A 26,376-nucleotide genomic window follows, 5' to 3' on the forward strand; every position below is an offset into this window, starting at 1 on the left:
TCCTTCCTCAAGAGTCAATCATAGGATCATAGAATAGTAGAGTTGGAAGGGGCCTACAAGGCCATCAAGTCCAACCCCCTGCTCAATGCAGGAATCCACCCTAAAGCATCCCTGACAGATGGTTGTCCAGCTGCCTCTTGAAGGCTTCTAGTGTGGGAGAGCCCACAACCTCCCTAGGTAACTGATTCCATTGTCGTACTGCTCTAACAGTCAGGAAGTTTTTCCTGATGTCCAGCTGGAATCTGTCTTCCTTTAACTTGAGCCCGTTATTCCGTGTCCTGCACTCTGGGAGGATCGAGAAGAGATCCTGGCCCTCCTCTGTGTGACAACCTTTCAAGTATTTGAAGAGTGCTCTCATGTCTCCCCTCCATCTTCTCTTCTCCAGGCTAAACATGCCCAGTTCTTTCAGTCTCTCTTCATAGGGCTTTGTTTCCAGACCCCTGATCATCCTGGTTGCCCTCCTCTGAACACGCTCCAGCTTGTCTGCCTCCTTCTTGAAGTCTGGTGCTCAGAACTGAGCACAGTACCTCACGTGATTTGGAAGCTATACTTCTATTAATGCAGCCCAAAATAGCATTTGCTTTTTTTTGCAGCCACATCACACTGTTGGCTCATATTCAGCTTGCGATCTACAAAGGTTTTGGTGGGGCGGGTGGCACTTTTCCAGTGATTTCAATAATATGGAGAGAAAAACACTCTCAAGAGTTCCTCCTTGAAGTTTTCCATCCACCCTTTATTTATTTAATTACATTTTTATACTGCCCGATAGCAGAGGCTCAAAACACCCTTGACCCTTTTTTCCCCCAGACTACGACGCCGTGCTGACTGAATCTGGAGACTACACCTCCAAGTACCTCAAACTTTACCAGCTTTTCACCGAATTGACGGGTAATTATACGGACGCAGTCCGGAGCGGCCTCTCTGCCACCTCTTAAGCATCAGCCATTGGCCCGTGTGCGAAAACCTTGAGTGTGGGCTTACCGGTGCGCTCGCGAAAAACCTCTGCCACATCCCTGTGAATGAGCGGGGGAGCATGTTTTGAAGCGTCAGGAGGGGGCAAAGGGAGGCCATCTGTCTCGCTGTGAAAATGGCCCCTCAGCTGACATCACAGCAGTGGGGAAGGTGCGCTCATGACACCGCCTGGCTGCCGGGGGAAGTTCCATGCCGGCAAACTTAAAAACAGATGCAAATTCGGAAAGAGGGCAGCTCTTTGCATATTTATTTATTTATTTATTTATTTATTGCACTTATATACCGCTCCCATAGCCAGGGCTCTCTGGGCGGTTTACAGAAAGTCTAAAATTGAGGTAAAAACAAGTATACAAAATTTAAAACTCTAAAACACAGAACATACACACATAAAGCATTAAAAACCGATTAAAAACTAAACATGTGGGTAATTAGGATGTGCCGCCGTATGCCTGGGCAAAGAGGAAAGTCTTAACCTGGCGCCGGAAAGATAGCAGCGTTGGCGCCAGGCGAGCCTCATCAGGGAGATCATTCCACAGTCTGGGGGCCACCACCGAAAAGGCCCTATCCCTTGTTGCCACACTCCGAGCCTCTCTCCTCCCCTTCATTTCTCTCCTCCCCTTCATTGTTCCTCAGTTTATTTATTTATTTATTTAGAATATTTATATACCGCTCCCCATTGAAAAATTTCGGAGCGGTGTACAAGGTAAAATGAAAATAAAAACAGAATAAAAACAGTTAAAACAAAATTTAAAAGAAGCAATAACAGAAATCCAAGGCTGCATGTTAAAGAAAGGCTTCTTGGAATAAAGATGTTTTCAGGAGGCGCCGAAAGGAGGACAAGGTCGGAGCCTGTCTGACCTCCAGAGGCAGGGAATTCCACAGGAGGGGCGGATTCCAATTGCAGAACGGGTCTATGTGGAACCACCAGGAGCAGGCCCTCGGATGACCTCAGTGACCGGGCAGGTTGGTAAGGGAGAAGGCAGAGCTCTCTCAGGTATCCTGGTCCCAAGTTGTTTAGGGCTTTGTACACAAGTACAAGAACCTTCAACCTGGCCCGGTAGCGAATAGGCAGCCAGTGCAGTTCCCTCAGCAGAGGAGTTACATGCTGGAAAGGGGCAGCTCCAGACAACAGCAGAGCTGCAGCATTCTGCACTAGCTCCAGCTTCCGGAGCAGCTTCAAGGGCAGCCCCACATAGAGCGCGTTGCAGTAATCCAATCTTGAGGTTACCAATGCCTGTACCACCGTGGTCAAGCTATCCCTGTCCAGGAGAGGCCGTAGTTGGCGAACCAACCGAAGATGGTAAAAGGCACTCCGAGCCGTGGCGGCTACTTGAACCTCCAACGACAGAAATGGGTCTAAGAGTACCCCCAAACTACGAACCTGTTCTTTCAGAGGCAGTGCAACCCCATCCAGAACAGGCAATGAGCCTGTCTCCCAGACTCGGGAACCACTCACCCACAGGGCTTCCGCCTTGCCAGGATTCAGTCTCAGTTTATTGGCCCTCATCCAGCCCATTACTGAATCTAGGCACTGGTCCAGGACCTGCACAGCCTCACCTGATTCAGTTGTCACAGGGAGATAGAGCTGTGTGTCATCAGCGTATTGATGGCATTTAGCTCCAAATCCCCTAATGCCCGTTCCCAATGGCTTCATATAGATGTTAAATAACATTGGGGACAAGATGGTGCCCTGCGGCACTCCATAGCTCAATTGCCAAGAGGCCGAGGACTGATCACCCAATTTAAGGCTGAACTGAAAAGACTTATTTCATAACGGGCAACATTCAAGGCTTCCCGCCCGCAAGCGGCGCTTCCGTTCCATGAGCGGCCGGCCACTGTGCTTGGACATGGTCTCACTGATTCCATTGTGCAGCGAGCAGCCACTATGCTTGGGAAAGGTCCTCCAACCTGCCCCGTTCCAGAAACAAGCATTTCCTCTTGCTTTGCGTTGTCCCCGGAAGCGCTGATCTCTGTCGTGCAAGCGGTGGGTGCTTCTGGCGGAATAGAACCGGTGGGCGTCGCCATTGAGTTCTGCCCTTTGTGTTTGTTTTTGACAGATAGAACTTTCCGTTAGGGGCCTTATTTCTTTTTACGTGTGTATGTGCTGCTTTGATCAATTTATTTTATTTCCCTACATTTATATACCGCCCCATAGCCGAAGCTCTCTGGGCGGTTTACAAAGATTAAAAACAGTGAACATTAAAAACAAATATACAAAATTTAAAAAGCATAAAAACAAACAATATCCATTTAAAACAACTCTTCTGGGGTCAATTAAGAAAAAAACTCATCATATGTGTCGTGTTTCTCAGAAAACTCCTGCTTTCGATGGGAGGCAAATGACGAGGCTTGCTAAGTAATCCACAAAGCTTTTATAAAGCAACAAATGTCTCTTCTACCTGAATAGAGTCTAACCTCTTGGAAACGTCCCCCTAGGCAAAACTGTGCAAACTAAGCAAGACAATTGTCTGCTCAAGAAGAATAGGAAGCCACTTCTCAAACGCCTGTAACTTCAGAGCGCCTGGTGCGGAGGCAGGTTCTGGCGTAATCGAACTGACTTTCTCACGCCTTCCTTCCGCTCTGTGCGTTTTAGCTTCTGGCGGACCCTCGCATCAGCTAGCTTGTCGGGACGCTCACCTCTGGAAGAAAGCTCACTTCCCACTGAGTGTGTAGGATTTGGCCTTGAGGAGATAAGCTCTGGAGAGGGCTGACTCCCAGCTGGGGAATCGCCCGTGAGAGCTTCCTCCCCCACTGGTACAGGCTGGCTGGTGTCTGGCGCTGCGTCTTCTAGTTCTGAATCTGATTCTGATTGATTACCTGAAAGTGTAACACCTGCTCTGGTCCGCTTGCGCTGGCTGCCTGTATGTTTCCGAGCCCAATTCAAGGTGCTGGTTTTGACCTATAAAGCCTCACATGGCTTGGGACTACAATACCTGATGGAACGCCTCTTCCGACGTGAATATACCCGGTCACTACGTTCAACATCTAAGGTCCTCCTCTGGGTGCCTACTCCGAGAGAGGCTCGGAGTGTGGCAACGAGGGATAGGGCCTTTTCAGTGGTGGCCCCCAGACTGTGGAATGATCTCCCCGATGAGGCTCGCCTGGCACCAACGCTGCTATCTTTCCGGCGCCAGGTTAAGACTTTCCTCTTTGCCCGGGCATATGGCGGCACATCCTAATTACCCACATGTTTAGTTTTTAATCGGTTTTTAATGCTTTATGTGTGTATGTTCTGTGTTTTAGAGTTTTAAATTTTATATACTTGTTTTTACCTCAATTTTAGAATTTCTGCAAACTGCCCAGAGAGCCCTGGCTATGGGAGTGGTATATAAGTGTAATAAATAAATAAATATAAATAAAATAAACATCTTTTCCCAAAACAGGGGCAGTAGTGTTAGACATGACAATATGTTGTTAAATGCCTGGGAGAAGAGAAAAGTCTTGACCTTGGCACCAGGCGAGCCTCGGCAGGGAGATTGTTCCATAATTGGGGGGGCTACCACTGAAAAGGCCCTCTGCCTTGCTGCCGTTCTCTGAGCTTCCCTCGGAGTAGGCGCCTCAGAGTTCAGCACCCTCTCGTTCCCCTGACCGTTGCTTCTGCTTCTTGGTGCCGTTTTCATTTTTCTGATTTTCTACCCTCCTGCCGCTTTCCTTGCCTCATTTGCCCTCCCTGCCCTTTGCTTTGATGGCCTGCAGTGACCCCGTGTGCCTTTTGCCAGTGAGGGCAAAATCACAGGTGCCGCTTCTGATCCGATGACACCGCAGATGCCTGTAAACAAAGGCACGTGGGTCTCCACGGTCTGTTGGATTAAACCCATAGCGAGGGCTGTTAAGGCCAAAGACGACTGAGGGCAGATGGCAGTGTGGACATATGGAGAACGGTAGAGTTGTGGGCAGCATCTAGAAAAACAGAAATTCGGAGATATTTTAGGCTAATTTCAAGCCAGGAGCGATTTGGGGCAGCCCTGGACTTGAGAAGCCACTCCGCCGATACTGCATGTGACTGTGCACCTTATTTCATTCCATTTCCTTTTCTTTTTTCTCTTTTTAAAGGGAACACGCAGCCTCTGCCTCCTTTAGGTTTAAATAAGGCATCGTATGGGGCTATCGTGATGCAGCAGTATCTCTCTTTATGGGAGGTGCTGCCATCTCTGGTTGAGGTGAGTACTGCACTACTCTGGAGAGGGTAGCAGGGGTGGGGGGTGAGGAGGGGGTTCCTCTAGTTTTTGGTGGTGGGGAGCTAACCCAGAACTGTGCCCCAGCTTATCATGAAAAGTCTCAGGATTCACATTTCGGGCCAGTTTGCATGACACGAAGGTGGTCAATAAGCCCTGATGGTCACGTGCCACCCGATTTACCAAATTATTGTCGCAGCTGCTGTAACTTCGAACCCGGCGAAGGTAGGTGGCTGGGATGGTTAACCCATCACCCAGAACGCACGGCCCAGAGTTGCTCCCAGTCCAGTGGAGAGGCGAACCTTGGAACAGTCACAACAGCTCGATTCTTGTGTGTCTCTGTGTGTGTGTGTGTAGTGGAAGGATGCTTGTGAGTTCCTACTAGCTGAGAGACCATGCAATGTTGAGAAAAACAATCCGTTTCCCAGCCCTTGCCATCCTGTGCTCCAAACAACGCCTCATCTCGCCCAACGTTTCACAAGAGAGAACCATGTCCCTTGTTTCTGCACAGACACTACAGATAGAACCTCTTTTGCGCCGCTCCACGGGCTCATCCACACCAAGCAGGATATTCCAGTATGAAAGCGGTATATAAAAGGCAGGAGCCACAGTACTGCTTTATAGCAGTATTGAAGTGCCCTAGCAACTGTTGGGGCCCATTGGAGGAAAGGAAAGGAACCTCTCGTGCAAGCACTGAGTCATTACTGACTCTTGGAGGGACGCCAGCTTTCGCTGACGTTTTCTTGGCCTTATAGCGGGGTGGTTTGCCGTTGCCTTCCCGGCTGTTATTACCTTTCCCCCAGCTAGCTGGGTACTCATTTTACTGACCTCGGGAGGATGGAAGGCTGAGTTGACCCGAGCCAGCTGCCTGAAACCAGCTTCCGCTGGGATCAAACTCACGCCGTGGGGAGAGTTTTGGCTGCAGAAACTGCTGCTTTACCGCTCTGCGCCACACGAGGCTCATAGACACATGTCATATACCGCTTTCATACCACTTTCATCGTGCAATACCCTGCTTGGTGTAGCTGCGTCATGGGTCCCAACAGTTGTCAGAGCACTTCAGTACCACTATAAAGCAGTAGTGGAGATGCTGCAGTGCACTTCAATACTGCTATGAAGCAGTCGTGTGGCTCTTGCCTTTTATATACCGCTTTCATACCACTTTCATAGTGGGATATCCTGCTTGGTGTAGACGAGCCCCACTTCTCCTCAAACACAATACTCCTGTTTCACACGTTGGGCTGCAAGTCTCCAAGTGAGAAGGGAACGAGGGGTGGGTGGGTGTCTGTGTGGGTGTGGCAGCTGTTATCCAAGATTTGGGTTCGATTTGTCCGTTATCTGAGCATGTGAGACAAGCAACATGAACGGAACATAGGAAGCTGCCTTATACCGAGTCAGGGCATTGGTCCCTCTAGTCCCAGTATTGTCGACACTGACTGGCAGCAGCGGCTCTCCAGGGTTTCAGGTAGGATTATTTTTCTTGCCCTTCCTGGAGAAGCCGGGGATTGAACCTGCGACCTTCTGCATGGGAAGCAGGTGCTCTGTCACACTGAACTAAAGTCTTGGCTTTATATTTGATTCCTCGCTCTCCTTTATTCCTCATATTGAGACAGTAGCTAAATCCTGTCATTTTTTCCTGTATAATATTGCCAGGATTCGATCATTTTTGTCTGTCTCTTCTGCCAAGACTCTTGTTCATGCATTGGTTATTTCTCGGTTGGACTACTGCAACCTTCTTCTCACTGGCCTTCCTTCTTCTCACATCAGTCCATTGGTTTCTGTTCACCACTCTGCTGCTAAGATCATCTTCTTGGCTCGCTGCTCTGACCATGTTACTCCACTTCTGAAATCTCTTCATTGGCTTCCAGTTCATCTCAGAATCCAATTTAAACTTCTCCTGTTGACCTACAAAGCTTTTCACAGTCTAGCTCCTTCCTGTCTCTCCTCTCTCATCTCACACTATTGCCCCGCTCGTGCTCTTCGCTCCTCTGATGCCATGTTTCTCGCCTGCCCAAGGGTCTCTACTTCCCTTGCTCGGCTTCGTCCATTTTCTTCCGCTGCCCCTTATGCCTGGAACTCTCTTCCAGAACATTTGAGAACTACAAGTTCAATCGCAGCTTTTAAAGCTCAACTAAAAACTTTTCTTTTTCCTAAAGCTTTTAAAACCTGATTTTGTTCTGACTTTTATACTGCCTGTTTGGTGCGTTCTCTTCCCCTTCTTATTGTTTTATTATGATTTTATTAGAATGTAAGCCTATGCGGCAGGGTCTTGCTATTTATTGTTTTACTCTGTACAGCACCATGTACATTGATGGTGCTATATAAATAAATAAATAAATAAATAATAATAATAATAATAATAATAATAACTATGGAGCCTCCCCTAATGGAGTGGCCCAAGGTGAGTTTTGACTGCTCTCCCCTCCCACAGGAATGGGGTGCCATAAGCCTGCAAACCTGCTCACGCTGATTTGAGAAAAAGTCCCTTTGAGCTGAGTGAAGCTGAATTCTGAGTAAACATGCTGAAGATCCTGTTGTAAAGTTTTGTGATTTTTGCTTTGCAGCCCATCAAGTCGGAGCAACCCATTAACATGGAGAACCTCCCGGTGAACAATGGGAACGGGCAGGCCTTTGGGTATACGCTCTATGAGGCTGTCATACCCGGAGGAGGGAAGCTGGATTCCCGAGGCCACGTCCGGGACAGAGCACAGGTGGAGAACGTAGTCAATACGGGTTAACCGCTTAGCCTGGGGATCGGGGAGGGGGGATCCAAATTGTGCAAGGTCCTGGTTCCCCTCTATTCAGCACTGGTCAGGCCTCACCTTGAGTATTACATCCAGTTCTGGGCACCACACTTCAAGAAGCAGACAAGCTGGAAGGGGGTCAGAGGAGGGCAACGAGGAAGATCAGGGGTCTGGAAACAAAGCCCTGTGAGGTGAGACTGAAAGAACTGGGCATGTTTAGCCTTGAGAAGAGAAGACGGAGGGGAAACATGATAGCACTCTTCAAGTACTTGAAAGGTTGTCACACAGAGGAGGGCCAGGATCTTTTATCGATCCTCCCAGGGTGCAGGACACGGAATAACGGGCTCAAGTTACAGGTAGCCCGATTCCGGCTGGACATCAGGAAAAACTTCCTGACTGTTAGAGCAGTATGGCAATGGAACCAATGACCTAGGGAGGTTGTGGGCTCTCCCACACTAGAGGCATTCAAGAGGCAGCTGGAGAGCCATCTGTCAGGGATACTTTAAGGTGGATTCCTGCACTGAGAAAGGGTTGGACTTGATGACCTTATAGACCCCTTTCAACTCTGCTGTTCTATGATTCCAAGACACTGACTCTTAAGGTCACCCCTGGATGGAGTGTTCCTCTTGGAGTAACGATGTGCTGAATCACTGAGGTCCCGTTTGCTTTGCACGCCTCCATTCTGCGTAGAACCTAGGTTTGCGTCAGCATGTGAATGTCATCAGTTCAACATGTGTCTAAACCGATTGCATCGCTACGCTGTTGCTGGGCAGCTGCTACACAGAAGGCGTGAATGTAAGGGCAGGTGTAGCGGATTGGACCGAGGGCCGTCTGGTCCTGCAGTCTGTTTCAAGCAGTGGCCATCCAGATACTGCAGGAGACACTGTTTATTCAGATCAGCTTCACAAATATGGTTCCTGAAGATCAGGGCCTTTCTCTAGGGTTTGAGGACAAAGATATACTACCTCTGAACAGAGAGGCTCCACTTCGGTATCATAGCAAACAGGTGTTGGTAAAACTATTCTCCATGAGAATAGGTTTACCGGTAAACCTATTCCCTGCTCTACACTCTTTTTTTTAAAAAAAGCCATCCTTTAACTTCTGAAGAACCTCAAGATGCCACAGAGCATACTTTAGAAAGCACTAGACTACATACCTGTTTAAAACAAAATATATTGATTCAGAGCGATGCTGAGAAAGGTAAAAAAATATTTCTCCTTTTTTTTCTGGCCTTGGATGTACGTAGCCATCTAGCCGTAACTACAGATGCCGGATCATCTGGATTCTTTATTAAAGTTTTTTCCCCTTCTTTTTGTAAATGCTGCTGTTAAAATGATTATAATAATAAGCTTACCGTCAAAGCTTGGAAGAAACCCCAGCAGTCTCAATTCGCGCCTGGTAGCCCTGCTCCACCCTTTCTCCAGCCCCTAAATCCTCCTCTAATCCTCTGGCTTTTTCTGATTGACAAATGAGGCTCTGGCTGTTTCTTTCCTGCAGGTGTTTGTTAATACCCTGTTTATTGGCTACCTTGATTACACCACGCAGGAACTGTCAATTCCTAACGGACAGGTAAGCAGTCGGGAGAATGCAGGGTGTGAGAGTTACAGGCGAAAGTGTCGTTTTTATCTTTTACCCAAACGTTCTCTGTGCCAGGAGGAAAAGCTGGAATGAAACCAGAAGTAACAAAAATGAAGAAGGAAAGGAAAGGAACCTCTCGTGCAAGCACTGAGTCGTTACTGACTCTTGGAGGGATGCCAGCTTTCGCTGACATTTTCTTGGCAGACCTTATAGCGGGGTGGTTTGCCGTTGCCTTCCCCGGCCGTGATTACCTTTCCCCCAGCTAACTGGGTACTCATTTTACCGACCTCGGGAGGATGGAAGGCTGAGTCGACCCGAGCTGGCTGCCTGAAACCAGCTTCCACTGGGATCGAACTCAGGCCGTGGGGAGAGTTTCAGCTGCAGAAACTGCTGCTTTACCGCTCTGCGCCACACGAGGCTCTTGAACAAAAATGAAAGGTCCCTAAAATGTTGTGTCCATACAACACAATCCTACACTCCTTTTCTCAGAAGGAAGTCCCTTTGACTTCACTGGGACTGACCCTCTAGTAACTGTGTTTAGGATTGCAGCCTTAACCCTGCTAAACTCCACTGGCTAAAATTTCCCCATCCCCAGTTGAAGTTGTCCCCTAATACCAATTAGAAAAAAAACAAGCTGCTGGTTAAACCCATTAAAGCTTGCTGCCCCAGCCATTTATAGTGTCGGCTGCAATCGCTCCCTGATCCTAGTGCCCAAACATGAAGACAGATGTAATATGTGTGAGCCTGCCTTTGTCAGTGCTGAAATGATTGATGTGTGTACCAACTTAGCTGTCAGTTCTGCTCTTCCCCTGTGCTTCAGTCAGGCTGTCGGCCTCCTTTTTTTTAATTTTTAATTTTTAAAGCACTGCATGAACATCCATGTATTGATCCTTTCATTTGTTACCAGATCGTTTTGTGTTTTGCGTTTTTTAAAAAGGAAATGGGGGGGTTGGGGGATGTGTTGAGTCCAAAACTGCTATATAAATTGGAGAGGGGGGCAGGGAAGAGTTTTCTTAACCATTCCATTGTTGGCCAAAACCAAACAATGCCCAGACAGCTGCTGCTTCAAGGTTGCAGAATTTTAGAGCTCAGCCTTGGAGCGGAATAGGTATGTTAGGGCGAAGACAGATATAGTGCTTTACGTCCATTAGGGTGAAGACAAATATAACATTTTTAGTGCAGTGAGACTGCTCTTGAAATACCCTCATTAAGCTCAATCCAATGTTAACATCTGTCTTCACCCTAAGCTGCAGAACAGCCATCTGGTGCTGTTCTCCTCTCTAGAGTAATTTGGCTGGCTTCTCTCCTTGCTCATATTTCTTCATATCTCTCTACCTGCTTTTTCCTTGCGTCCCACACTGTCCTTTTCCATCCCGTACAGGGGTACAGACAACTTCGACTCCTAGTAGAGAACTGCGGGCGAGTCAACTACGGGCATAAGCTGAATGATCAGCGGAAAGGTGGGCCGTGCTATTTTCTACCGTCGTGACTTTTATCTCACAATAATCACTGTTTACAGCAGTGTTTCACAATACATTTTCCATCGCAAAGAGTTAGCAAGCAAGGCTCTGTTTAACTCCATGCTTTAAAAAACAAAACCCAAATAAATAAATAAATTCTCCATCTAGGCAGTCTCAAGGCTGAGTCCTGTGACCTGTCCCAAATGACCCAAATAACTCATGCAAATTTGCCTAATTTCTCTTGTTTTGCATAATTTATTCTAACGCTAGTCACGGGGGGAGCAGCAAGAAGCATTCAAACCCTGTCTCCAGCTGCTGGGAATCTTATTCCAGCCGTTCTCTGGCTTCTGAAGTTTCAGCAGGTGTTGCCAACACACTTTCAATATCTTTGCATTCATAAAGAGGTAGAAACTTGTGTTAAAAATAAATAAATAAATAAATGGGCTGATTATTATTATTTTTTTTTTACATTCTGTGCTTTTCCTGCGCTCTTATCAGAATGCCAGCATACAATGACCTTGTTCATAGCTACCTGTCGGTAATTATAAATGGCATCCGCAGCCTTGTTATGGCTTGGGAAGTAGGATGTGAATTGTGCAGTTTACAGACAGAGAACTGAGGCTTGGCCATTTTGATGCCCACCGTCACAGTAGGTCTCTGTCTAGCAGTGATAGATAGGATACAGAGCTGTGTTTTGCTATTCACTTGTGGATGTCTGGATGCCAAATCTAGGCCTCCACTAGACCTAGCGGGATGGAGGGGGTGAAGATCTTGCGATATTTTTATCGCAAGATTTTCCCCTCTGTTTATACGCAGCGCGTGACGATGTCGGAGGGCAAGGACGTCATGGCCGCCATTTTTAATTTATTTTCTTAAAGAGGAAGAGCGCACCAACGCTCATGCGCAGAAAGGTAGTTTTTTTAAAAAAATTAAACTTAATTTCTCCCCACCGCATATACGATGGGCACAGAGCTCCTGAGAAGCTCTGCGCCTCATGCGCGGGTCCCGGCTCCTCGCGAGGAACCAGGACAACCCGCGATGTCCACCCACACGTTCCATGATCTTGGGACCATCCCGAGACTGTGGAAAAAGCGGACTCAAAGGCGAGGGCGAGACTCCAGGGTAAGGGAGGGTTCACCGCTCCTTAATCCTGGGATCCCCTGTGAATCATGTGGACACACAGGGACGATCCTGGGGATCACCCTGGGATTTCGCCCTATCTAGCTAAGGCCCTAGATAAAAGCAGCAACCACAGTAATTCAGCTCCCAGAAATTCAGCTACTCACAAAGCCAGACTAGACCCAACCTGTCCCCACCCCAAACACCAAACTAGAATGAACATCAAAATGACCTACCGAAGGCCCAAGTAAACAGGATAGATTTGGCTTGGCACCGGGTAGCTTTCCCATGATAGGGTCTTCCACAACCAGGGTGCCACCCCAGAAAAGGCCCTTTCAAGGTGTGATTCGGCAGGCCTACCAGAGGTGCTTTTTCACCGTTTTTGCTTCCGTCACCTAACGCTTAGTCAATTGCTGTAGCTTTTGCAGCTGGCTACGAGAACGGATGAGTGGACGTCAGGAGAACGGCAAGCCGTACGGAGCCGCTCGCTTGGGGATTTGGGTACAGCTTGTGCAGTGACGCCCGATTTGCTGTGATTTAACGTGAAGGTTGTTTGCGGCTCTTCTCGAGTGTAGTGCTGCAATCCTGAGTCTGCTTTAGGCATGAAGCCCCCTCGGCTGGCTTTCTGGATGATGTGGATTGACTTGGAGTGGGGAACCAAAGCATGGAAAATCCGTTCTCGGAGCGGAGCGTTGTTGAACTCTGCTCCAGCTTGGAAAGGAGGGGAATCTCTGGCATTATTTCTTCCTCCGCTACAGCCTTTATGGGTGATTTATGATGTATCCATCTAGGCCAGCCTTCCTCAACCTGGGGTGCTCCAGATGTGTTGGACTGCATCTCCCAGAATGCCCCAGCCAGCCTGGCTGGGGCATTCTGGGAGTTGTAGTCCAACACATCTGGAGCGCCCCAGGTTGAGGAAGGCTGATCTAGACAACGTCTAGTGTGCTTTTCAGATTTGCACCCAAACTCTTTTTGCGAACCGCCCAGAGAGCTCCGGCTATTGGGCGGTATAGAAATGCAATAAATAAATAAATAAATACATAAAATTTTCCCCTTCCCTCCAATTTATTTGTCCAGGGGTGGGTGGGGGGACATTGGCTACGTTTACTTTGAACCCCGCACCTCTTCTGAGACTAATTTAGTCTTTAGAGCAGCTTGGAAACTTGTGGAAGAGAGCGAGAGCCCAGAGTCAAAGAACTGTGCAACTAGCAAAGAGGTTTTGTTCGTGGTAAAGAGGTTTTGGAGTTGTGCAGTAGCGTTCCTACGCCCAGCTGCTCATACCGCATAGCAAACAGGTTACCGTCAGAATTTCTGAAGCGGTTCGAGAGGTGGCACAGCGATCTTGTCATTTTAAAGGGCGGGGGTGTGGGGGGGAAGGGGAGAAATGAAAAACCCCACCAGGGTACGCTCAAGCCTTCGGGCTAAAGTGACGCTGTAGATGCCGGCAGCGGCTCTGCGTTTCCTTTTTGACAGCTTAGGCGGTTGATCTGCTGCTTCTCAGAGAGGCATCGCCCTGCGTACCCTTAGCAGGACTCAAAACCCAGCTTAGGTGCCAGCAATTATTCTTCAGCTGGGGGGAGAATCAAAGACAATGGCTGTTCCACTTGCTGTGCGGTCAACGCTGCGGCTGGTGCAAACGAGCCCCCAAACACGGCCTGAGCCCCCTCTCAGTCTGTAGGAACGGTGGGGACCGCCAGGTCCCTAATTCTCCCGTCGAGGAGGGCTGCTGCTTTCGGCCACTCGCCGTTCCCTCCTCTTCCAAAGGCGATCCATCAGCCTGGCTGCGGCTCAGCCCGGCATTTACTCTCGTTTCTCTTGCAGGCTTAATTGGCGACATCTTTCTCAACGATACCTCCTTGAGGAACTTCAAGATTTACAGCTTGGAGATGAAACCTAGCTTCGTGCAAAGGTTTGCATGGTGATATCCAACCCCCGTTGTAGTTATTTGTTTTCCTCTTTCCCTCATTTACAGCAAACGCATTTGGCAGAGGTACAAAACCTAGTTAGCAACTGCACCTGCCAGCAAGCCGGCATCTGGCAAGGGATCAGGCGGACAAATCCTGCCCGCCAGATAGCTCAAGCAGAAACACGCAGAGCGCTGCAGCGGCCCCTCCTGACTAATACCTGGATTCCAGCCTTTCCCCGTTTCCATTTGAGCCAGGACGTTACGCTTTGGCTGGGGGTTCTAGCATCCGTCGCCACCAAGGTTACGCTTTGGCTGGGGGTTCTAGCTTTGGCTGGGGGTTCTAGCATCCGGCACCACCAAGTTTACGCTTTGGCTGGGGGTTCTAGCTTTGGCTGGGGGTTCTAGCATCCGGCACCACCAAGTTTACGCTTTTGCTGGGGGTTCTAGCTTTGCCTGCAGGTTCTAGCATCCGGCGCCACCAAGGTTACGCTTTGGCTGGGGTTCTAGCTTTTGCTGGGGGTTCTAGCATCCAGTGCCACCAAGTTTACGCTTTGGCTGGGGGTTCTAGCATCCGGCACCACCAAGGCTGACTTAACACACCGATGGGGAAAACATAGGACGGAACAGCGAGCCGCGCCGGCTGACCTGATCTCCGTTGACGTGTGGCCCCGTTCAGAGAGAAGTGGTCGTTTTTCAGGATGTGAGTCCCAAGCCCTTTCGGGGTTAGGATCAGCACCTCCAACTGGGCCTTGGCGGCAAAAAGGGAACCAACATAGCTGACACAGGGCAGGTTGATCATAAGCGAGGCTCCCGTCAGGGAAACATGCAGCTGCATTTGTGTATTTGCCAGGTTTAAGGTTCTTGTACTTGTGTACAAAGCCCTAAACAACTTGGGACCAGGATACCTGAGAGAGCGCCTTCTCTCTTACCAACCTGCCCGGTCACTGAGGTCATCCGAGGGCCTGCTCCTGGTTGGTTCCACATAGATCCATCCTCCGATTGGAATCCACCGGGGGAAGAGCCTTCAGCGTGGTGGCGCCCCTCCTGTGGAACTCCCTGCCTCTGGAGGTCAGGCAGGCGCCGACCTTGTACTCCTTTCGGCGCCTCCTGAAAACATCTTTATTCCAAGAAGCCTTTCTTTAACATGCAGCCTTGGATTACTGTTATTGCTTCTTTTAAATTTTGTTTTAACTGTTTTTATTCTGTTTTTATTTTCATTTTACCTTGTACACCGCTCCGAAATTTTTCAATGGGGAGCGGTATATAAATATTCTAAATTAATAAATAATAAATAAATAAATATCTGGCACGGCACAGTGCAAAGTTGGCGAGCTGCGCTCCCCTCATGCGACTGCAGGCCTAGCCTCGAAATCCCCTCCTTGAGAAGGCCCTGCGGGATCAGACTGGAATGCCCAACGGGTCCTGCGTCCCTAGCCAGATGCCTTTGGGAAGCCCACAGGCAGATCTTTAAAGCAATGTCTCTCTCTCTCTGCGTACTAACTCTGTACACAGGCATCATGGCCATAAGACCATGTAATTTTTGTAAAGTGCCCAGAGATTTTGTAAAGCACCCAGGGAGCTTCGGCTATGGGGCGGTGTATAAACGTAATAAATGTAATAAATAAATAAATGATCCCTGCTGGATTTAGTTCAAAGGTCCATCTAGGCCTGCCAATCCGTTGCATTTAGAAAGCCTGCAAGCAGGACGTGAAGGCACTGGTCCAGTTCACACATCACAACAACCCCAGGTGTTTTAAAACCCAGATGGTTGTGTGTGAGCATGCTGCACAATCTCTCCCGCTGCAAGAAGGGGGTGGCTAAATCAGCCAGGGTTATTGATTATGACATGCGGACCAGGAACTCTGGCTTCTCTGTTCCCGGACAAACCAGAGAAATAACCCAGCCACAAATGGCGTTTTGCCAGCTTTCTAACTCTTAAGTTGTTCGCAGTTGCACTTGGCTAGTGAAAGAGATGCGGGGAGAGAGATAGAGAGAGAGAGAGAGAGAGAGAGAGTGCTGCTATGCGGAAAGAAACCCAGATTAACCGGTGTTGCAATTGCTTACCAGCTGCTGACTATTAGTAAAGAAATATAATAAGGTGGAAATCTCTGTGAGGGAGTCTGGAGCACAGAGCAGTGAAGCATGATTGTCTCAGGCTCAGGTGATATAATGCAGCCACCGTTCCTTCAGCTGCGTCAGGCGCGTAATTCCCCCCCCCCCCCCCCCGCGGAATCAAAGGGGTCTTATTATCCCCCGTGGCTGACAGCACATGCCAGGAAAGGCTTGCAGCGTTCAGGGCGTCACACTCCCATGAACAGCCAAACGTGATGATGCTTTTGCTGGAGACATGTGTCCAGGCGGCTCCCAGATGCGAGAACCTGGGCGCTCAAGGGCAGCGTACAAGCGACGCAGCGTTTCCTGAGCTCGGCCATTTTGAGGCGGAGCGGTCCACGCTTGAATGTCGTTACGCCGCGAAAAGTCTTTGCATGCAGAAAACTAGCATGTCAGCACGAAGGAATCAGACTAGTGAGCTCCCTGATATTCCGGAATATTGGAGAATTAGTGAGGGAAGGCTTAAATATGCAACCGCCCGCTTGTTGTTTGAAATGGGGACAGACGAGGGAAAGCTTTGCTCATTACTTTCTGTCCCATCCTTCCTCTCAGGAGTTCAGAGGAGAGTAAATGGTTGCCTCCCCCTTTTATCCTTACAATAACCCTGCAAGGCAGGTGTGGGAGAGAGAGAGAGAAAGAGAGAAAGAGAGACTCTGGCCCTAAGTCACCCAGGAAGCTTTCATGTCAGAGAGCCTCGGCTATTGGGCGGTATAAAAATGTAATAAATAAATAAATAAATAAATGTCTTGAGCGTGGATTTGAACCTGGATCTCCCCAGGGCTAGTCCAACGTTCCAACCGCTACACCGGTCTCGCGTTTCCCTTCATTTCCGTTAAATGGATCAATTTTAACAGAATTGGATAAAATGCCTCTTGCCTCTAATAAAAAAGGAATAGCGTTTAACCGAAGAGGAAGGTTGTGTTTTGTTCAGGACTGGTTGTATTCTTTGCCATTTAAATTGCTTAATATATAAACATAATTTTGTTTTGTTTACACCGGTCCTTAGGGAGGCGCGCAGGGCTGGGGGCGGGGTGGGGGAGCGACGACTGTGGGGCGTGCAAAGATAAAGCCCCGGCTCGGTGCCCGAGGCCCAACTGTGTCCTCTCCCGCTCTCCCAAATTACGTTAGATAATCCATTTGCAATTTTCAAAAACGTGTTTGTGTTGCAATTGCACCCGGGAGCCGGGGATTCCGCTGAGCCAACGACCTCACACCTCTCGCAGCGTCTCCTAATTCGCCGGCGCAAAGTTCTTGGCACATCCGGGGGAAGCCTTTTATTGGATTAGGGCCCCGGAGTTGGTTACATATCTGTCGCCTCTGGGTATGTATGAGGCCTTTTAATAAGAAAATACACACAGCCCCAGAGAACTGAAATGGATCAGATTAGATACGAAGTGACATTCCCCAGCCCTGAGAAGAAACGCTGACGTCTCCCGTTGCTTTCTTGCAGGTGGGGATGCTGGCTGCTCAGTCTCTCTGTGTGTGTGTGTGTGTGTGTGTGTGTGTGTGCAGAAATGCACAGGCAACCAGCGCATCTGGTGCGATATAAGTGCCATGTGATTATTTGATGGAGAAGTCAACTCATAAGGATCGAACTGCGCCCCCGGCTATAGGGAGGCGCTTTGGCGCCAGGAGGCGCCTTACACCCACATTTGCCTTCCTTCCCAGGGGTTGCACGGGAAGGAAGGCAAGTGTGGTTTTTCAGATGGAGGTTGACTGCTCCTCCCAACTCATCCTGCTCGGCATCTCTTGAAAACTTAAAAAAGAAAAACGGGGTGGGTGGGAGAAAGGAACGGGGCCGTTCCTCCCCGGGGGGGGAGGGGAAGGAAAGGAATGGGGGGCCATCCCTCCCCCCTTTTTTAAAAAAATTAAAGATACCAAAATCCGGAGCTCTGCATATTCAGATGGGGGTTGACTGGTCCTCCCATTTATATTTATATTTGTTTCTGCGGACCTCCACAGATTTAGACGATTAAAAATAAAAAAGAGGGGAGGCGAAGGGCACTGCTCCTCTACTCTCCCCCTTCCCCATTTTTATGTTTTTTTAAAACTTTTTTTTAGTTTTTAGGAGCCTTGGAGCCGTTTCCGCTGCCAAGAAAGTCAGGGTAAACGCCCGACTTCTTTGGAGCGGATTTTCTAGGGTTTGCCCCCGGATGGCTTCGCAGTTTCAGCTGCGTCATCTGTCCCGAAACGCGAATATGCGCATTTAGGTCGGGGTAATCCAGCTGTATAGACAAGCCCCATGTCAGAACTGTTTGTGTGAATGGTCACTGAGTTCTCAGCACTGGAGGTCACTGACTGTGTCGAAGGAAGCTCTAGCTTCTCATTTCTCAGCAGTTTCTGTCTCCCAACAGTCTACATGCCTCCCTTTCATGGAGCGCCGTCCCTGACAGTGCCGTGGGCCCGGCGTTCTTCCGAGGAACCCTGCAAGTGCAGCATATGCCTCAGGACACTTTCTTGAAGCTCGAGGTAAGTTGCTGATTCTTTCATTTCAGAGGCCTTAAGAAGGGAAAGGAAAGGAAAGGAACCTCTCGTGCAAGCACTTGAGTCATTGCTGACTCCTAGAGGGACGCCTGCTTTCGCTGATGTTTAATTCGCAGACTTTGTAACAGGGTGGTTTGCCATTGCCTTCCCCAGCCGCGGTTAGCTAGCTGGGGACTCATTTTACCGACCTCGGAAGGATGGAAGGCTGAGTCGACCTGACCCGGCTGCCTGAGAACCAGCTTCCGCTGGGATCGAACTCAGGCCGTGGGTAGAGTTTTGGCTGCAGTAACTGCTGCTTACCACTCTGCGCCACACGAAGCTCTCCTGTACTGAAGGAAAGGAAAGGAAAGGAAAGGAAAGGAACCTCTCGTGCAAAGCACTTGAGTCATTGCTGACTCCTAGAGGGACGCCTGCTTTCACTGACGTTTTCTGGGCAGACTTTGTAGCGGGGTGGTTTGCCATTGCCTTCCCCAGTCGCGGTTACCTTTCACCCAGCTAGCTGGGGACTGATTTTACCGACCTCGGAAGGATGGAAGGCTGAGTCGATCTGACCTGGCTGCCTGAGAACCAGCTTCCGCTGGGATCGAACTCAGGCCGTGGGGAGAGTTTTGGCTGCAGTAACTGCCGCTTACCACTCTGCGCCACACGAGGCTCTCCTGTACTGAAGGAAAGGAAAGGAAAGGAACCTCTCGTGCAAAGCACTTGAGTCATTGCTGACTCCTAGAGGGACGCCTGCTTTCACTGACGTTTTCTGGGTAGACTTTGTAGCGGGGTGGTTTGCTATTGCCTTCCCCAGCCGCAGTTACCTTCCCCCCAGCTAGCTGGGTACTCATTTTACCGACCTCGGAAGGATGGAAGGCTGAGTCGACCTTAGCCGGCTGCCTGAGAACCAGCTTCCGCTTACCACTCTGCACCAAATGAGGTTCTCTTAAGAAGGGACGTAGGACAATATGGGTGAGCCATTGAGCCGGAAGGTAGATCGCAGGCTCTTTTTAGGTCCAAGCCCTTTGGCGGCAAGAGTGTTGGGCTATCACGGCCAGCGATGTGCGAAACCGATCCCTTTGCGGATATTTTTACCTTTGCGCATACTGCTTGGGGCAGACATGTGACCTTCCCGGTGCAGATCAGAGTCATTGCTGTGCAGGACATTGGCTGGATTTGGTTTGATTGTGTAGTATGATCCTGATTCCAAACAACACTATAATGTGCACCTGAATCTGTTGTGCATCACAGATGGAATTGTCTTAATGGTGCATCAGCTCGTGCAACCAGCCCCCAATTTTGAGGGGGAAATGAGGGACCAGCTGATGCTAGTTTTCTATATTGCAAGTGAATATTTTTGCTGCACTGTAAAGATTGTGTGTTTTTTAAAATTATAATTTGATAATTTGACAATGGAACCAATGACAATGGAACCAATGACCTAGGGAGGTTATGGGCTCTCCCACACTACAGGCCTTCAATAGGCAGCTGGACAGACATCTGTCAGGAATGCTTTAAGGTGGATTCCTGCATTGAGCAAGGGGTTGGACTTGATGGCCTTAAAGGCCCCTTCCAACTCTACTATTCTGTGATTCTAATAATCTAAATCCGACTCCCTGTTCAGGGTGCTTACCTGCAACAATGAATATACATTTTTCATTATTTAAAAATAGCCTTTGCAACAGCCATAGAAAAGGATGGTGCCAATCGCAGCCCAATGTGATTTTGACACCTGGTAATGAGCCTCGTGTGGCGCAGAGCGGTAAAGCAGCAGTTTCTGCAGCCGAAACTCTCCCCACGGCCTGAGTTTGATCCCAGCGGAAGCTGGTTTCAGGCAGCTGGCTCGGGTCAACTCAGCCTTCCATCCTCCCGAGGTCGGTAAAATGAGTACCCAGCTAGCTGGGGGAAAGGTAATCACGGCCGGGGAAGGCAACGGCAAACCACCCCGCTATAAGGCCTGCCAAGAAAACGTCAGCGAAAGCTGGCGTCCCTCCAAGAGTCAGTAATGACTCAGTGCTTGCACGAGAGGTTCCTTTCCTTTTCCAAGGTCTTGTACGCATGATGGCGGTGCAATCTCTTTCCCAAGCCCAGGGGCGTTGAACCTCTGTCCGCACCGGGGCCACATTCCACGCTGAAGAACTCCTCGAAGGCTGCATCCCAGTGGGACTAAGGGAAAAAGCGGCGTGGCCCCAAATGCCAGCATATTGTAGCCTATTCCTTTCTTAGGGCTGGGAAAAGGGAGCTGTGTTTATCAACGGACGCAACCTAGGTCGCTACTGGAAAATCGGTCCTCAAGAAACACTCTACCTCCCCGCAACGTGGCTCAAGCAAGGGCACAATGAGGTGAGTTCCTTGATGTGAAACGTCGTCTCCTTTTTCGCGCCTGGTGAAATAGAGCTCGCAGCACTTGCAGTGACCTCCCTCGGCATCAGCAGCACGCCTTCCAGGGGGATTTTAGCACCTCCTGGTTTTGGGATTCCATTCACGTGCAGTTTGACTTTGAAAAGGCAAGCATGCCTAGGTAAAACAAGACTCTGTCGCAGGTGATTTGGTTTTGTGCTTTTGCATTCGGAAGCAGTCCAGTCCAACAAGCCCTGCTCCGTGTTGGTTCCTGCTCACTGTGGGTCAAACGGCGTGTTTCAGGCAAGTGCGTGTAACAAAGCCGCAGCACTGTTTTATGAAAGGCAGCCATTCCATAGGTGAACACACAGGTGGACCTCAGCTTCCAGGGTGGCTGGTAATGTTGAACAGGGAAAGAGTTCCACCCAGGTCCTCAGCTCCAAATCACAGCCTCTTTTGGCTGCTTTTTGTCTTATTTTATATGTAGCACGTTGTTTCACCCTGTGTAGCTCAGCTCTAAATACTTCCTTAACTTTTTAACGCCTGTTTTGTTCTCAACGAACGAGAAGCGAATAGGAAAGACTGTACAATTGCACAGTTTATCTGTATTACCAGAATCCTTTCCATTCTTTTGCTGGGATGCCTTTATAGTCTAGTCCATGATCACACAGTGCTTTCAATCTTATATGTGTATACATAAAACAATCTTATATGTGTATACTCAAAAATAAGTCCTATTACTTGCTCATTTCCAGGACTGTATAGGATTGCAGTCTTAATTTTTCTCTCTCACCAAGAAAAGAATTAGATGAGAAAGACATCTAAACTCTCTTTGGCCTTTTCTACACCTGCCTTTTTTCCAGGGATCATCTCAGGATCATCCCTGTGCATGAAAGTGACACACAAGGGATCCCGAGAGCAGGCAGGGACGATCCCTCCATTTTCCTGGGATAACCCTTAGGTGTAGAAAGGGACTTTGTGTCTTTTACATAAAGAGTATGTGAGCAAGTGTGTACTTTAATTGTATCTACAGCAGTATCTAATGTAGTTCATCTTTGTGTGACCATTGCCATAGAGAAGATTATTATTATTTATTTATATAGCACCATCAATGCTTTATTATTTATTATTATTATTTATTTATATAGCACCATCAATGTACATGGTGCTGTACAGAGTAAGATGACTTCTTTAAAACTTTTAGGGTGGTTGTTTACAGGTTGTGGGTCAATTCTAATCAATTAAAGGCTACATGCAATTATGAGAAAACGAGAACACTGGCCCGTCCTCACCATGACTTCATTGAACCTGATCCTCCTCGTGAGAAAGATTTTCTTGTTAACATTAAACAGATGTAAACCCCAAACATGGAAGTAAAGATGGGGGTTCTCATTTTAAGGGGAACCTACCTAATTCACACTTCCTGAATCAACCCACAAATTGAAATGCAGTTATCCTTTGGTATTCACACTTCTGTAGATTTTGTGATGCATGTTTATATTAGTGAAAATAATGGATTGGGGGGGATTCAATTGGATTCACCAATTGCAAACTGGTGATGAAACAGGGCAGATTGAATTTAAGATTGGGGGGAAATGAGAAACTGAAATTAACAGTATTGTCCACCCCCTACACTGAAGTCAACCGCGTCCTCATAATCTCGGTGGACATGCCTTACATTTGTTTGCTTGCACGCATTTGTTGCACGTACATTTCTTTGTGCACGTGCAAAGCCAAGAGAAAAGAAGTGAGTTCTGATGTCTGTGCAAGGCTACTCCTTTTCTTCCCCATTTCTTCCCCAGATCGTCGTTTTTGAAGAGCGTGCTGCAGGCCGAATTGTCCAGTCCACAGACCTGCCTTTCCTAGGAAGGATCCAGTATGTGAGCTGAGCCGGGGAGGGTGTCCCGGGCTGCTCCACCCCCTCCCCCAAGTGGTTCCTCTTAAGCACTGGTTGAAGGGGTGCTTCTGAAACGAAATCGGGGAAGCCTCGATGCAGGCGAATCCTCCCTTCCTCTAGACCCTTACAAAAGACGGGCCCCTTGTCAATGAACTTCCTGGGTTTGGTCAGCGAAGGCTCACCTTGTCAATGGATTTAGGAGACTGACTCTGAATAACCTGTAGTGGGAAAGAGACTGAGAATATCTAGGAATCTTTTCCTAACGGAGTTGAACTCGACCGCCGGTTCTCTTGCCCACCACCACCACCACCACCAAAGGCGCTGAGAATCTTGCAAGGCAATGAATGTGCAAGAGCCCTCAAGGATCCGCTGGATTCAAAGTCTCGAATGATTTGACTTGAATTGGGCACCTGCTTGTTCACCGTTTGGAAAGGAATGTTCCGTTTGGCCCCTACAATGGCTGAACTTGCCGGGCTTTTGAGGCAATCGAAGCCCTCATTACTCTTTCATTCCATTCTTAGGTGCCTGGTTAGGTCTTTGGTTGCCCAGCCTGAGTAGGGACGGAAGTTTTGCTTAACCTAAGAGTTCAAATCACAGGTTCTTTATCGTTAACCAAAGGCACCCAAAGAGCCATGGTTTGTTTTGTCAGATGAATGCCAGCAATGGGCAGGGACACCCGTGCAAGCCATACGGAAATGGATGGAGCTTGCACCTGAACAGCACGTAGACCGTTTTGCACATGGGGTGGTACTTCGGGCAGTCCTGGGCGTGCGCAGAGCACTTGCCGCAGAGAGGCGCTCTGAGCTGTCGCGATAACATGGCGAGCAGCTGACCACATGGATGACTGCCATTGCATTGAATACCTTTACCGCCCCACCACAAGTTCCTGCAGCCGCTGGGAAGTGTAGTTGTGTGGAGGGAGGCCTTCCCATGTGCAAAGCGGCTGGTCGACTTTAAAAACCCAGCATGGAGTCCTCGCGATGGAGCGGCTGTTTCTGACCGCCTCCCGGGGGTGAGTGTAATGCACCAGAAGAATGAGAAAAGCTGGGTCCGCTTCACACGCACTCGGTCAAACAAAAACCGACACATGTAATCCTGAATGCCACCACTATGTAGGGATATATACGGTCTATGCAAGGGACATGCACCAGCTGTTGCCCTCTTTGGGAAACATCAGAACCTATCAACATATGCTGCAGGATGAGGGATAAAATTCTGGACATTACTACTTCAAAATGCAGTGTGTGTGTGTGTGTGTGTGTGTGTGAAGGGGTCATGTTTTTGAATGCTCTCCCTGCATGCAGTAATCTAGGACACTGGGGAAGAGTATACTTCTCTCTTGGCTACATCAATTATGCTTTCTACGTAGGGAAGCATTCAAAAATATTAACTCTCACATGCGAGACAGAATTTGCAATGGTGCAGTCTGGAATTCTACCACCTTGTATTGCATCGTTGGTAGATGAGGCTTTACTTTCTGCATAGCCTTCAGGCTTGCACACCGTACATGGGGAATGAGGTCCTGTGTGTGTTCTCAACCAGTCTCTCCCCAGCTTCTGTTGTCACCAGTGGGCCTGGAGCAGTACCGAATTCCTAGAGAGTCAGTTTGAAAGCGTAAGCTCTTCTTCGGCCCACCATCCCACCCCGCCGCCCCCATTTTTAAATGGTTAAGCCTCAGAAGGCAACGTCCGTTTCAATGCTGGAACGCTAGGCAGTTTTCAGCATTAGGTGGCCATTTGTTAAAAAGTAGCTTTCAGTTAATGTAAAAAAGAATCTGGAACGCTTTAGGGGATAATCTGCACTTTTCTGAGCTCTCCTTCCCCCCCCCCCTTTGAAATCTTCCAAGAGTTTGTACAGATTCCCGTCAAAGTTTTATTCATAAGCCCTAACACTGCAGTAGTAAGGCCACCAGAAGCGGTGAGCATTTGCGGAACATTCCCTTCTCCTGTTTCTCAAGGGTTCGAATCCCTCCTGCGGCTAGCCTGTAACTGGCTGTCTTTTCCCTCATCGTGAAAAATTGGATTTGGCAACTGGTCTTGCAACTAACTGCTCCGGTCATCATCATCCAAGAAGCCTTTCCCCCACAAGTCTGTCTTGGCTCCACTTCCCTCCTTAAAGGAACGACGTGGTGACCGCAGCCACGAGAGATTTCAAGGGGCTTCTGGCTGTTAAAAACCATATTGAGTTTTATTTAACAAATTAAATACAGTTGAATTAAAACTTGAGAGCAGACAGTGCAGCTGTAAAAATGAAACAACCCCACACCCCCATCCTCCACCTGGACTGTGTGCCGCTGACCCACAACATTTCTAACCCCCTAGCCCGCCCCTACCCCCGGAGCCGAAGGGTTCCTGTTGCATCCGCGGCAAATGCCCGGGGGCTTGAAGTCCACCGTTAACAAAGCGCCTTTGCTAAAATGGGAGCTTCTTAGGATGAGTCCTTTCGATTGATTGATTTTTTTCTCTCTCTCCATGTTTCGCCGCAACCTGGCTGGCTTCTTATAAATAAAAGAGGCAAACATGCAAATAGGAGAGGACAGCCATTGGAAACAACTCTTGCATTGTGAAAACTAAAGTCTTCTAAAAAAAGAAAGAAAAAACCTCTCAATTCCCTTTTATAAGCTAGGTCTGGGTTGCGTTTTCTGAAGGCTCCAGGTCGTAACTGAGTAAAAAGCCTACGGGAGATATTCCTGACATCCAAATTCCATTCTGTCAAGTCTTGAAGCGTGGTCTACTACTTCCCACCACCAAAACAAAACGACGGCAGACTTTTTCATAGTTAGAAACAAGGGCCTTATTTGGTTAGAGGCCTGGTTGGTTGGTTGGTTTTCCTCCAGTTGATTGTTTTGATAAATAGTGCCATAAATGGACAATAAAATAAAATAAAAAATAGTCTCTTATTATGATGATTATGATTATTTTAAATATCACGAAATATATAGAGATCTGTTATTAGTCCAAAGAAAGATTTGATTCCACACTGTCTATGCTTTTTACCTAGTTATGTTAAGAATTAAAAAAAAAGTGCATTTTCCTGTACAGGATAATATTATTTTCCCTTCAGCTGACGGGTACAGTTGTGCTTTATTTTATTTTAAAAGGAAAGCCAAGATACAGTAGGGTTGATTAGGCGTTTGAAGAAAACCAGAAATTAGAGAGGCATTTATTTATTTATTTTAAAAAAGAAGAATGTTTTGTTGGGGGGGGGGCAGCAGAATGGGTGGATCTCTCTTTGGTCTTTAACTTTGCAGAAGATTGACACAGGCGCCAGATCCACAAAAGAATTCATTGAGCTGGAGACGACTTTCCTTAAAGCTCCCCTCCTCCCAACCCCCTGCTTTCATCACACCAAATGTTGCTTTGTTTGAACCCTGCGCAGGGCCGTAGCTCGGATTAGTTTATTTCTCCTATCTCTAGCTGGCAGTGAAAATTAGATGAGATGTTTGAGCCATCTATAAATAGTGGTGCATTGGATCATGGGAATATGCCTCTGCAACTCAGCAAGTAGAAGTGCTATTATACACCCACCACCAGAAGGTCAAGCTGTTCCTGGACTGTACCGCATTAGCCTGTAGATGCTGGAATCACTGATAAACAGCTTTCTCAGA

General features: G+C 48.3%; 1 protein-coding gene across 1 annotated transcript in view; it reads left to right on the forward strand.

The window, feature by feature from the left end:
- The window catches only part of LOC134407380 (beta-galactosidase-1-like protein 2), an 80,924-nt gene extending 54,998 nt beyond the window's left edge, over positions 1–25,926 (forward strand). The window contains exons 11-19 of the mRNA XM_063139120.1: positions 808–888; positions 5,026–5,132; positions 7,712–7,858; positions 9,389–9,460; positions 10,851–10,929; positions 13,870–13,957; positions 18,421–18,535; positions 20,759–20,875; positions 22,675–25,926. Coding sequence (XP_062995190.1) covers positions 808–888; positions 5,026–5,132; positions 7,712–7,858; positions 9,389–9,460; positions 10,851–10,929; positions 13,870–13,957; positions 18,421–18,535; positions 20,759–20,875; positions 22,675–22,761 — 893 coding nt within the window. The 3' untranslated portion in view covers positions 22,762–25,926. The remainder of the gene's footprint in view (positions 1–807; positions 889–5,025; positions 5,133–7,711; positions 7,859–9,388; positions 9,461–10,850; positions 10,930–13,869; positions 13,958–18,420; positions 18,536–20,758; positions 20,876–22,674) is intronic.
- Positions 25,927–26,376: the final 450 nt, after the last annotated feature.

Source organism: Elgaria multicarinata, chromosome 12 (genome assembly GCF_023053635.1).
Source record: "Elgaria multicarinata webbii isolate HBS135686 ecotype San Diego chromosome 12, rElgMul1.1.pri, whole genome shotgun sequence".
Classification (NCBI taxonomy): Eukaryota; Metazoa; Chordata; class Lepidosauria; order Squamata; family Anguidae; genus Elgaria; species Elgaria multicarinata.